The 12491-nt window shown below is 21.5% G+C and overlaps 1 protein-coding gene across 1 annotated transcript in view; it reads right to left on the bottom strand.

The window, feature by feature from the left end:
• LOC117174867 (nucleolar GTP-binding protein 1) overlaps nucleotides 1-9993 on the bottom strand; it is a 33212-nt gene extending 23219 nt beyond the window's left edge. The window contains exons 1-3 of the mRNA XM_033364271.1: nucleotides 9793-9993; nucleotides 5636-5910; nucleotides 71-308 (exon numbers count right to left, since the gene is read on the bottom strand). Of these exons, the coding sequence (XP_033220162.1) occupies nucleotides 71-308; nucleotides 5636-5910; nucleotides 9793-9840 (561 nt within the window). The 5' untranslated portion in view covers nucleotides 9841-9993. The remainder of the gene's footprint in view (nucleotides 1-70; nucleotides 309-5635; nucleotides 5911-9792) is intronic.
• Nucleotides 9994-12491: the final 2498 nt, after the last annotated feature.

The following is a 12491-nucleotide window of genomic DNA, read 5'->3' on the forward strand; positions in this document are numbered from 1 at the left end:
AATTCAGTAATCAATAGTTTTTTTTTGTTTTTTTGTTTTTTTTTGAGTAATTCAGGTTGGCATGGCATACCTTATTTATGAAAGAGCTCTTTCCGACATTTGGAAAACCACAGATGATTATCGTACGTGTGTAAGGATCTATGCTTGGCAATCGAGCCAAATGTTGTCGAACTTGCTCAAGATACGTTAAATTGCTCGCCTGCTTTTTCATTATTGTTGCCATTCGACCCAATGCTGCTTTTTTCAATTGTTTGCAGCGGTACAAGGAGTCTCCGTATTTCAAAAGACGAACATAATCTTTTGCAACACTGTCAACGTTTAAATAGATTTGAAAATTATTAAATTCAAAAATAAATTTTTAAATAAATTCAAAAGATTTGCAAGAGTCGTGAAATTTTAGAATCTTCAGGGTGGCCGTTTCTATCAAAGAAAAATTTTCCCGGTTCGCAAACGTTTTTCACGATCAATGAAATTTAAAAAATCGAAAACTAAATCTAAAAATGGTTCCAATCTAAAAATAGAAATCGACGTTAACATTTCCATTGATCTAAATTGAAGAATCAATCAATGAATTTAAAATTGTTCAAAATTATACCATTTTAAGCAATTTTAAATTCTAAATCCAGCTCAAAATTGGTTGAAAATTCCGTATTTAAATTCGGAATTTAAATTCTTTTAGAAAATTCTCCATTTCAACTAATTGTAAGAATGATAATTTTTTGTAAAATTACCTGTTCTAATTCATCATTTCAATTATTTCGAAAACACCTCGTTTCAATTAAAAATTATAATTTTGTTTAAACAATTTAATTTTCCATTCAGAATTGTTATTCTCCTAGATTAATTCCAGTTCCAACTGAGAATTGATTTAAAATTGAAAATTCCATGTTCTAATCCGAAATTTTTTAAGTTTTCGAAAATTTTCCGTTTCAACTAAAAATTAGAATTTTTTGTAAAATTCGCTGTTCCAATTCATAATTTTAATTTTTTGTTGTTGAAAATATCCCGCTTCAATTTAGAATGATAATTCAATCTATTAAAAAATGCCCTGTTCCAATTAAGAAATTTTTCCTTTTCGAAAATTTTCAGTACAAACTCAGAACTCGGTAAAATTTGGAAATTCCCGGGTCCCAAGTAAAAATAATTATTATTCTGGATAAATTTCAGCTCCAATTATAAAAAATATTTTTCAATTATTCGAATTTTAAATAATTTTTAAAAATAAAAAATCATTTTCAATTTTTGTAGTAATCTTAAGAAATGTTATTATTCTTTTGAAGCTTGTTAGAATTCTCAAAAAGATTCTACATTTTTTGCTCTAAATCTGTACAACCAATTTGACTTACAAATAAAATTTTTTGAAATAAAATTTTATCGGTTTTTTCACGATTCACAAATATTTTTCACGGCCAATGAAATCTAAAAAATGAAACTATATTCTAAACATTTTTCCATATAAAGCAATAAGAAATTAACAACAAATTAAAGCATTCAAAGTGGAACCCTTCAATTTCAAACTTTTAAAATTGAAGTTTAAAAGTTTTTCCATTCAAAAATTGTGTATTCAAATGCTAAAAAATTTACACGTACCAAATGGAAGGTAGTAACACTTTTTAAATAAACAATGCTAAATGAAATGCAAATAAACTGTCAAATTTAGAACTTTGATCAATTATAAAGTTCAAAGATTCAGATTAAGTTCCAAAAACATAAATCCACGTTAACAGCTTAAAAATTTTATTTGAAAATCTTGGGAAATCTAGAACTGGTTTTAAATTTTTCCAAATTCAAAATAATTTTAGAATTTTTTTCGGAATTTTTAAATATATTTCAAAACGAATTGAATTCTTTCTATAAATTTCAAAAAATCCTCCAAATTAAAAAATAAAATGAAATTTGAATTTATAAATAACAATACAACACTTTTTATTTCTAAAAATATTAGAGTAATTTTAAGAGATATTTAGAAGTTTTAAAAAGATTCGAATTAAATTTAGAACTTGAAATAATTTGAAATACTTACAGCCGAATTTAAAATAAAATGTCTATTTTTGCAAATTTCAAACAAAAAAATTAGAATTTTTTCATGAATTGTGAAAGACTTCTAAAGAATAAAAATTTTTCTTAAGATTCTTAGGAAAATTGAAAATGATTTTTCACTTTGAAAAATTATTACAACAGAAAGTTTAAGAAGATTTTAAGAGATTACACAAATTATCAAAGAACATGGAAGTTTTAAAGATTTTTTTTTTTAATTTGCAGGATTTTCAAAAATTGTAGGACAATTTCGAATAATTTAAAAATATATTTAGAAGTTCTGGAAAAAATGTTAACACACTTCGTTTAAATTACTTGGAATAATTTCAAGTTTTTAATTAATTTTGAATCTTTTAAAATCTTCTACATATCTCTTAAAATTACTCAACAGTGAAATAATGCTAAATATTAAATACTTATTCTTTTTTTACATTAAAAAATTTTTAATTAAATGGGACAAAAAATAAATAATTTAGACTCATAATAATTTCAATTTAATAAATACCTTTAATTATGACTATATTATTATGGATTTATTTTTAAGTTGAAAATAGTAAAACGCACTTTTACAGTTTTTAATAGCTGAAAAAATTAATAGAGATAATATATTAATAGATTTATTTATTAAATTTAATATGAAAAAATAATATAAAGGAAGACCTGAAACTCTGAATAAAAAATATATCATTGATGAATCATAAAAATTTTTATTTTAAACTAAAATTATCGGAATAAATGATATATTGATTTCAAATCTTATCAAGACTTTTGGATTGAAACAGTTACAATCTGGAAATAAATTATTTTAAAAATAATTTACTTATTTATATTTACAGTTGATAAAATAAAACTGATTTTTATCAAAAGTTTTCAGCTTCAAATGCTTTTAATTTTTTATATCTTCAAAACTGCACTTTAATTATTTAAAAAACTGTTAAAATCGATCTTGAACTTTAAAATCGAAATCATTTATAAAAATAACAATTTAACAAATTATTTAAAAAACAGTTGAAATGAAAGTTGAACAAAATTTTTCACGACTTTACAATTGAAACCGTTTAATTTTTAACGTTAAAATCTAGAAATTCTAAATTTGTGAACTGATGCCAAATCGTACAATCAATTATTATTTATTTTTTAAATCTTTAAAACCGCATTTTAGAACTCTTTCAATTTAAATGTACACTTAAAAATCTAAAATGGAACATTTTTGAAATCAAAGTTGGACGGATGTTTTTTTATTTAAATCTGTAAAATTCCCACTTGAAAAATAAATTTACGGTCATTTTCCGGATTTTCCCGGTCTCATAAAATTTCCGGTCATTTTTCGATTTTCCGGTACAACAGCCACTCTAAATCTTCCTATCATTTATCAAAATTAATTATTTGAATTAGCTGGCACATTTAGTTTTCGTTGCGAGGCAAAAAATCATTGCTAATGTAAAATTCGAATAATTATTTATTTTATAGTTTATTTATTTATTTAGTTTTAAGGTTATATAAATAAACAAATAAGTATGGAAAATATTTAATATTAAATTTAAAAAAAAATTAAATTCATAAAAAAGACGAATTTTCAGCCAAATAGTTGAATTATCAATCAAGAAGATTAATCTTATGCTAACAAAATTAAATTTGAACAAAGTAGTTGAAATTTTAACCGAGTAGTTTACTTTTCAACGAAAATTAAAAAAATCATTTTAAAAAAACGTAATAGTGGATATTTTAATTTTAAAAAGTTTATTTCGAATCAAAAACAATTAAATTCATTCAAAAAAGATTAATATTCAATAAAATAACTTTTAAACCAGTATTTGAATTTTTAACCACAAGAGAAGAATTCTCAAGAAATGTAACAGTAAATTGAACCCAAAATATGAATCTTCGACAGAGGAGATTATTTTCTGCAAAAAACAAATTTTAAAGAAATTGATTGAAGTTTTAACGAAGTACTTGCATTTTCAATCAAACCAGAAACTTCTCATTTTTTCTTTGTTTTCTCAATGAATTGTCGACCAGGAAAATTAATTTTCGGTAAAAAAACCAAATGTAACAGTTAATATTTTAATGACAAAAATTAATTTTGTATCAAAAACAACAGTTGAATTCATTAAAAAAATGAGAATTTTGAATAAAATAGTTTAATCCTTAAGTTAAATTTTTAGTTTAAAAACTTAATGTTTAAACAAAGATATACATTTGTAACTAAAATTATGAAATATTCAACTGGAATAATTACATCTTCAGTTTAAACAAAAGAAAAATCATTTTCAACCAAAAAAAAAACCATTTTTCGACAAAATAATGCAAGTTTCAACTGGTATGATTAAAATTTCATTTAAACAAATTTATTTTCAACCAAAGAAAAAACTAATTTAAAAAAATAGCCCATATTCCAACCACTGAGATGAATTTTGAATTAAAATTATAATAAATCTTTAAAAAACAAAATTAATTTTTATCAAAATAGTTTAACTTTTAGCCAATTAATTAAGTTTTTAATTTAAAAAAAAATCAATTCTTAACATGAGCTGAATGTTCAACTAAGAAAAAGTTTTCTGCCGAGAGAGAAAAAATTGCAAACAGTTGAATTTTCATCCAAAAAGATTAATTTTGAGCCAAGCTGACGAAATTTCTACACACAAAAAAACGAATCTTTAACAAAATATAAGAATTTTCACCAAAATACTTGAATTTTCAACTAAAAATGATGAAATTTCAACTATAAATAGAATATTTAAATAGAGTAATATAAAGCTACTTATACAAATAAAGAATTATTGTTATTCAATTTTATATTGCAATTTAAAAATAAAAATAGGCACATTCTCAAAAATATTTCTAACATAAAAAAATAAATTGTCAACGAAAAATCAGTTGAATTTTCAACCAAGATGATTACTTTTCTACCAAAAAATACGAATCATCAATAAAATACATAAATTTTCAAGCAAATAGTTCAATTTTTAATTAAAAAGATCTATTTTTAAACAAAAATGAAATATTTAAATTTTCATTTGAAAAAAAATAAATAAATTTTCAATTAAAAAAAAATCTACACAAAAATTGAATTTTCAACGAAAAAGAAGAATTTTCAATAATTTACATAAATTTTCAACCAGTTACATTTTTTAACTAAAAATACACATTTTCAAACAGAAATGGAATATTGAAATTTTCTTTAAAAAAATTTGATTTTTAATTTTAAAAAAATAAAGAATCTTCTAAACAACAATTGAATTTTCTAACAAACTGTTGAATTTTCAACCAAAAGTTAATGTTCAATAAGATAGTTAAATTTCAAGCGAAAAAAAAAGTTTTGAGCCGAGAAAAGATATTTAAAAATATGTATACATTTTTAAACCAAATAGTTGAATTGTCAACCAAGAACATTAATTTTCTACCAAAAAAGCTATAGCAAAAAATTGAATTTTTTACCTAAAACAGTCGATTTTTCAACCATAAAATATAAATTTTTAATAACAAAAATTGTAATTTCAAACAAATTGTTACATTTTCAGGCAAAATTATAAATTTTGAACCTAAAAAGATGTTTTTATAACAAAAGGGTAAGCAAAAGTTGTAGAAAAAAACTTACTTGTCGATTAGATGTCTCGCAGTGTTAATTTGACCAAGAGCTAATTTGTAATGATCCTTATCGTACAAAACGTTCATCAAATCAGCATAAAAAGGATGAACATCATCGAGCTTTGGGAACTCTTGAATAATTTGAGATAGTCGATCGTGAAAGTTTTGTTGTGTGAATTTTACTTTTCTCGTGTAAAAGGCACGAATACGGGAGATCTTGTAATTCTTGTGAATTACTGTCGGTGTTTTTCTTTGAGTTTTTGACAAGATTATGTCAATGAAATCCTGAAAAGAAATTTAAATTTAAAATGGGTGGAAATTGCAAAATAAATTAATTTTAAAACAAATACTTCAATTTTACACCAAAAATGATCGATTTCCAACCAAAAATGCAATAGTTGTACATTTAATTGAAAAAAAAAAACAAATTTTAAACAAACAAAAAAAAACAGATTTTCAAGAAAATAGGTCAATTTCTCAAAATTTTCAACTTAAACAATGAATCTTCAACAGAAATAGTTAAATTTTCAACAAAATAATATTTACTAAAAAATTAACTTTCAATCAAAATTTAAAAATTATTTTAAGTTTAAAAAATTAATATTCAACCAAATAGAAGAATTTTCAACTAAAAATATAACACATTTAATTGGAACAAGTTCAATTTTCAGTATAAAAAAATACTTTCCACCAAACAAAACTAACTTTCAACCAAAAAAAAAAAAAAGGATATTTCAAAGAAAGTGATGAATTTTCAAATAAAATTATAAATATTTAACTGGAGTAGTTGAATTTTTAAGCAGAAAGCTGAATTTTCAATTTAAAGATTTCATCTTTCAACAAAAAATAGAATAATAAAATATTTAGTCAAAAAATAAATATTCAACTAAGGAAATGAATTTTTACCTAAAACTAAAGAATATTTGACTGGAATAATAGTTACATTTTCAGTTTAAAAAACAAAATAATTTTTAACCAAAAAAAGAAACAAATTTTCAAGATAATAGTTCAGTTTTAGGCAAAAAAATTCCTTTCCATCCAAAGAAAAAACAAATTTTTTAATCAAATAGCTCATTTTTCAACGAACAAAATAAATTTTTAATTAAAATGATCATTCTTTAACAAAAAAATTAATTTTTAACAAAAGAGTTCACCTTTCAACCAGATGATTTTGTTTCCAACCAAAAAAACAACTAATTTTCATTAAAAAAAACTAACTTAAAAAAAAATTATTATATTTTCAAAGAAAGTGATGAATTTTCAAATAAAATTGTAAATCTTTAACTGAAATAGTTGAATTTTTAAGCAGAATGCTGAATTTTCATTTAAAAAAGATCGATTTTTAATGAAAAATTGAATAATAAAATATTTAGTCAACAAATAAATGTTCAACAAAGGAGATGAATTTTTATCTAGAATTATAGAATATTCGACTGGAATAATAGTTACATTTTCAGTTTAAAGAACAAAATAGTTTTTAACCAAAAAACAAACAAATTTTCAACAAAATAGTTCAGTTTTAGGTAAAAAAAATACCTTTCCGTCCAAAGAAAAAACCAATTTTTTAATCAAATAGCTTATATTTCAACCAAATAAATGAATTTTTATTTAAAACGATGGACCTTCAAAACAAATTATTTTCTAACAAAAGAGTTTAACTTTCAACTAAGTGATTTTGTTTCCAACCTAAAAGATTATTTTTCAACTGAAATGATAAATATTTAACTGTAATACTTGAATTTTTAACTGAAAATAAGAATTTTTAAACAACAAGATTAAATTCGAAAAAACACAATTTTATAGAAAAAAAATCGATTTTTAACAAAATATACGGATTTTCAACGAAATGGTTGAATTTTCGATTTAAAAAGACAAATACCCTAACAACAAAATAAAACTATTTTTTGGGTGAAAGTTCATTCTTTTCGGTTGAAAAGTCTACTATAAAATTTACAGTTAGAAATTGAATTCTTTTGTTTGAAAACTCAACAATTTTGTTAAAAAGTATTACTTCCTAATTAAAAATTTAAATTTTTGTTGAAAATTCATTTTTTTTTGCTTGAAAATTCAATTATCTTTATGAATTTTTTAATTGATAGAAATGAATAATTTTGTATTTTTTTGCTAGTGCCTGGCTAAAAATTGATCTCATTGGATTATAAATTAAATTTTTAGTTTAAATTTCACCTTTTTGATAATAAAACTCAACTTTTTTTCTTGAAAATTCGTATTTTGGGTTGAAAATGTATGTACTTTTTTTTGTAGATTCGCCTTATTTATAGAAAATCAATTTTTTGTTACAGAGCAAGGTTTTTTCTTTGTTTGAAAACTTTTATTTTTAATTAAACCCTTTTTTTTAATATGAACTATTACATTTTTGTTCGAAATTCATCTTTTTAGATTAAAAATTAAACTCCTTGATTGAAAGTTCAATTAATTTTTAAAAGTTAATTTTTTTGGTTGAGGATTCATAATTTTACTTATGAATGAATTTTTTGTTGTTAAAAAGTCAGTTTTTAAATTTAAAATATAAGTACTTTTAATAAAATTTAACATATTGGCTATAAATTAACATTTTTATTGAAGATTCATATTCTCAATTTTTGGTTAAGAACTTATCTTTTTTATTTAAAAGTTGAAAGTATTTCGTTGAAAATTTATATAAATTGTTTCATTAATTTTTTTTCATATCAAAATAATCTTCTCGGTTGAAAATTCGACGATTTGGTTAAAAGTTTATGTTTTTTTTTTTATAATTTGTCTTTTTTTTTGTAGAAAATCAATTATTTTTAATCGAGTTTTTGTCAAAAAATTGTATTTGTCTTCGTTGGTTAAATCCAACAGCTTTTTATTTTTAATTAAAATCTTTATTTTATCTACTATTATATTTTTCTTTGGAAATTCATCTTTTTATATTGGAAAAATCAACTCCTTTGTTGAAAGTTTAACTACATTATTAAAAGTTGTTTTTTTTTTTTTTTTTTGAAAATTCATCATTTATTTGACCATTCATTTTTTCATTGTTTAAAAAGTAAGTTTTTAAACTGAAAATATAACTACTTGGTTTCAAATATAACTTATTGGTAGCATATTAACTTTCTTGTTCAAAACTGATATCTTCGGGTTGAAAATTCGACTGTTTTATGGAATGAAATTATTGTTATTTAGTTGTAAATGTATGTAATTTATTAAAAATGTACGGATTTTGTAAAAAATTCTTCTATTTAGATAGAAATTTAATTTTCTAGGTTTAAAATTCAACTATTTGTTTCAAAATTGATGTATTTTGTAAGGAAATTATATTTTTCGGTAGAAAATTAATCTTCTAAATTTAAAATTCGTCTTTGTGATTGAACATTTTACCATGTTTATTGCTTGAAAATTCGAAATTTTTATTAATTTTTTTTATTTGTTGACTGAGAAGTATTTCTGGGTTGAAAATTCGTCTTTTTTATTTCAAAAAAATAGTGTCTTTCATATCATTTTTTGGAAAAAATAATAATAAAAGTAATCGTAAAAAATTACTGTATTTATAATCTTTATTTATTTATTTTGTAAAGCTATTTTTGTTAAAATTAGAAACAATTAATTTATTATCTTATTCCGTCATTGTAATATTATTATTTTAAAAAAGTGATAAAATCAGGTTAATTTGAAAAATGCAGCTCCAAACATATTTTTCAACAGGAATGTGTATTCCAAATTTTCTGATTATGTATCAAATAAACCAGATATCGAAAATTTGACGCCTGACTCCTTCTTCTCTTAGTTTAATAAAAAAATTTTTTAAATTAAAAAGGTAAATATTTTTTATAGTAAATTAAAAATCTAGTTTATTGATCCTTAAAAACTGAAGAATTGGAACTGATAAAAGTTAAAGAATATTAAAATAAGTCTAAGCAAATAAGCAAATAAATTAAAAGTATTGATGTAAATTCATACAAGTTAAACACGAAGAATGTTAGGTTAGGAATATCGAAATGATTTATTTAGCTCATGTTTTACATCTATAATGTTTTATTTGATAATAGGTTGTAGAAAGAAGACTAAATTTGTATAAAAGAATCGAACAATTATTATTTATCACAATAAAAGATGACAATTATCTACAAACAAGGAAGCGATATGGGTTAGTTTCAAGGCTCAATAAAATTCAAGAAAACTTACTTTTGACGTTGGCACAACGGCGATTTTTTTAAAGTTGTACAGCACCATTTTTTATATTATTATTTTTCACTAAATCAATAAAAAAAATATCCTTTAGAAAATTTAACGAGACCACGTGAAGAATCAAATTAATGTAGAAGTCGCCATTTGTACGAAAAGTAGTCCTGCCAACATAACCTCAGTTCCCTTTTCACTTGTCGAAAATAAACGTTTTCTCATAAAAATGTATTGACTTTTAAACCATTTAAACCCGTTTCATAATATTAAAATTAATTCAAATGTTTTCTGTAATTTTTTATCAATAAAAAATGTTTAAGGTCGTAAAATATATGATTGGTACTCCTAAGAGAGGCAATTTTGAAAATGGCTTCCCTGAAATTTAGAAAGGCTAGGATATTCGAGCTGGAAAGGGGTTACATAAAAAATCAGTAAGATTAAATAAAGTCTTGAGAATAATAAAAAAAATATCAACAACAAAATATTCCTAATAGAAAATTCTTAAAATTATAAAATTACCCATAATTGTTTTAATAATACAAGAATCAAATATATCTCAAATAAAATAGTTTTATATCATAAACATATTTTTATTTTGTTATTTAGTTAATATTCAAACATTTTTTTAATTACTTAGATTCGGAAATTTTATCAGCGGAAAATTTTCCTGGTTTGGAAATTTCACAAATTAGTTAATTTTAATTTGAAAATTATCCATTATCTGGGTGTTTCTTTCGTCCTTAAATATCTTTTAAAATGATTTTGTTTTACTTTTTAAAATCTTTCTAAATTCCAATTATCTGAAATATTCTTTTAAAATTAACTTTAATCAAAACTCATTAAAAATTTTTTACGGAATCTTTAGAAAAGTTTTTCATTCCCTTTAAACTCTTCAACATTCTTAAATAGCTTTGAAATTTTTTATCCTTTGAAACTTCTAATGCTTCTAAACATCACTTAAAACTACTAGAATTGGGTTTAAAATTGAAATTCTTCTACATTATTTTTTTCAGTTTTAGAATATCCTTATCAATTTTTTAAAAAATTTTTCTTAAAATTCATGTTTTGATTTACAAAATCATTTCAAATTTTTGCAATAATTTTGTTTTTAGAACATAATTTCGTCAATTTGAAACATTTTATAACTTATGCAAACATTATGTTTTTACGAAATAATGAATAATTTACATATTGTTATAATTTTTTTAAATTTTATCAAAATTAAAATTTTTTTGAATCTTATAAAAACTTCTAAAAATCGTATGAAATAATTAAAAGTTATCTAACAAATTTGTTAAATTCTGCTAAATTAAACAAATCAATTCTTAAAATCTTCCGTCTTCATTTTTCAAATATTTTGAAATATTCAAAAGTAAAATTAGTCAATAAATTTTTCATAATATAAAATAATTTCAAATTTTTCTATTAATTTAAAGAAAACAAATTTTTCCTCACAAAACCTTTCAATATTCTTAAAAATCTTTTTGCGAAACCTTCAAATTTACATTTTGGATTACATTTTGTTTAAATCTTTTCAAGATTTAAATAAATTGCGAATCTTTTTGAAGCTTTTAAAACTTCTCAATATCTTTTAAAATAATTCAATTTTCTCTTTATTTTTTTTTAATTCTGAAAAATAAGAAAAATCTTTCAAATTATTTTTCGACATTTTTAGAAGTCTTTTTAAATTTTCTTGAAAAGCTTTCAAATTTTATGTTCGAAAGTTTCACATATTTTGAAATCTTCTCAATATTTACATTATTTTTTAATCTTTTAAAAACTTCTAAAGACCTTATGAAATAATTTAAAATTTTTCAAAAAAACTTCTAAGATCGTGAAAAATTTACAAAATGTCTTTTAAAATCTTCCGTCTTCTTTTTCGAAATATTCAAAAGTAAAATTAGATAATTATTTTTCCATAATATAAAATAATTAAAAATTTTCCAATGAATTTAAAAACAATTTTTTAAAAATTGTTTTTAAAATTATTGAATAATAATTCAATTTTCCCTTTATTTTTTTAAATTCTTCAAAATAAAAAATAAATCTTTCAAATTATTTTTCGACATTTTTAGAAATCTTTTTAAATTTTCTTTAAAAGTTTTCAAATTTTATGTTCGAAAGTTTGACATATTTTGAAATCTTCTCAATACTTACAGTATCTTTTAATATTTTGAAATCTTATAAAAACCTTATGAAATAATTTGAAGTTTTTTTTTACAAAATTTCTAAAATCGAGCAAAATTTAAAAAATGTTTGGAAACCTTCAGAATTGTTTTTCGACATATTTGGAAATATTCAAAAGTAAAATTAATTTAATAAGTTTCCAAATGTATAATAGTTGGAGCATTACCCACAAATCTTATGAAACATAATTTTTTTTTCTTGAATTTGTGCAAAATCTTTAAAAACCTTTCATTTTGTACATTTCTTTAGAAATTCATTATTCGTAATAAAAATCATTAAATTTTTTGCCCGAAATCTTGAATAAAAGGTATATTCTCTTTAAAAAATTATCGAAATTTTTAAGAATTCTAAATTTTCTTTTCGAAATCTTCACATATTTTGAAATGATCTCAAGATTTGAGTTATTTCCGAATCTTTTAAAAAATTGTAAAAACCTTATGAAATAATTCACAGTTTTTCGAAACAATTTGTCTTTTTCAACATATTTCAAAACTTGCAAGCCGTAAAATTAATCC

The sequence above is a fragment of the Belonocnema kinseyi genome, chromosome 6, assembly GCF_010883055.1.
Source record: "Belonocnema kinseyi isolate 2016_QV_RU_SX_M_011 chromosome 6, B_treatae_v1, whole genome shotgun sequence".
In the NCBI taxonomy this organism is placed as follows: Eukaryota; Metazoa; Arthropoda; class Insecta; order Hymenoptera; family Cynipidae; genus Belonocnema; species Belonocnema kinseyi.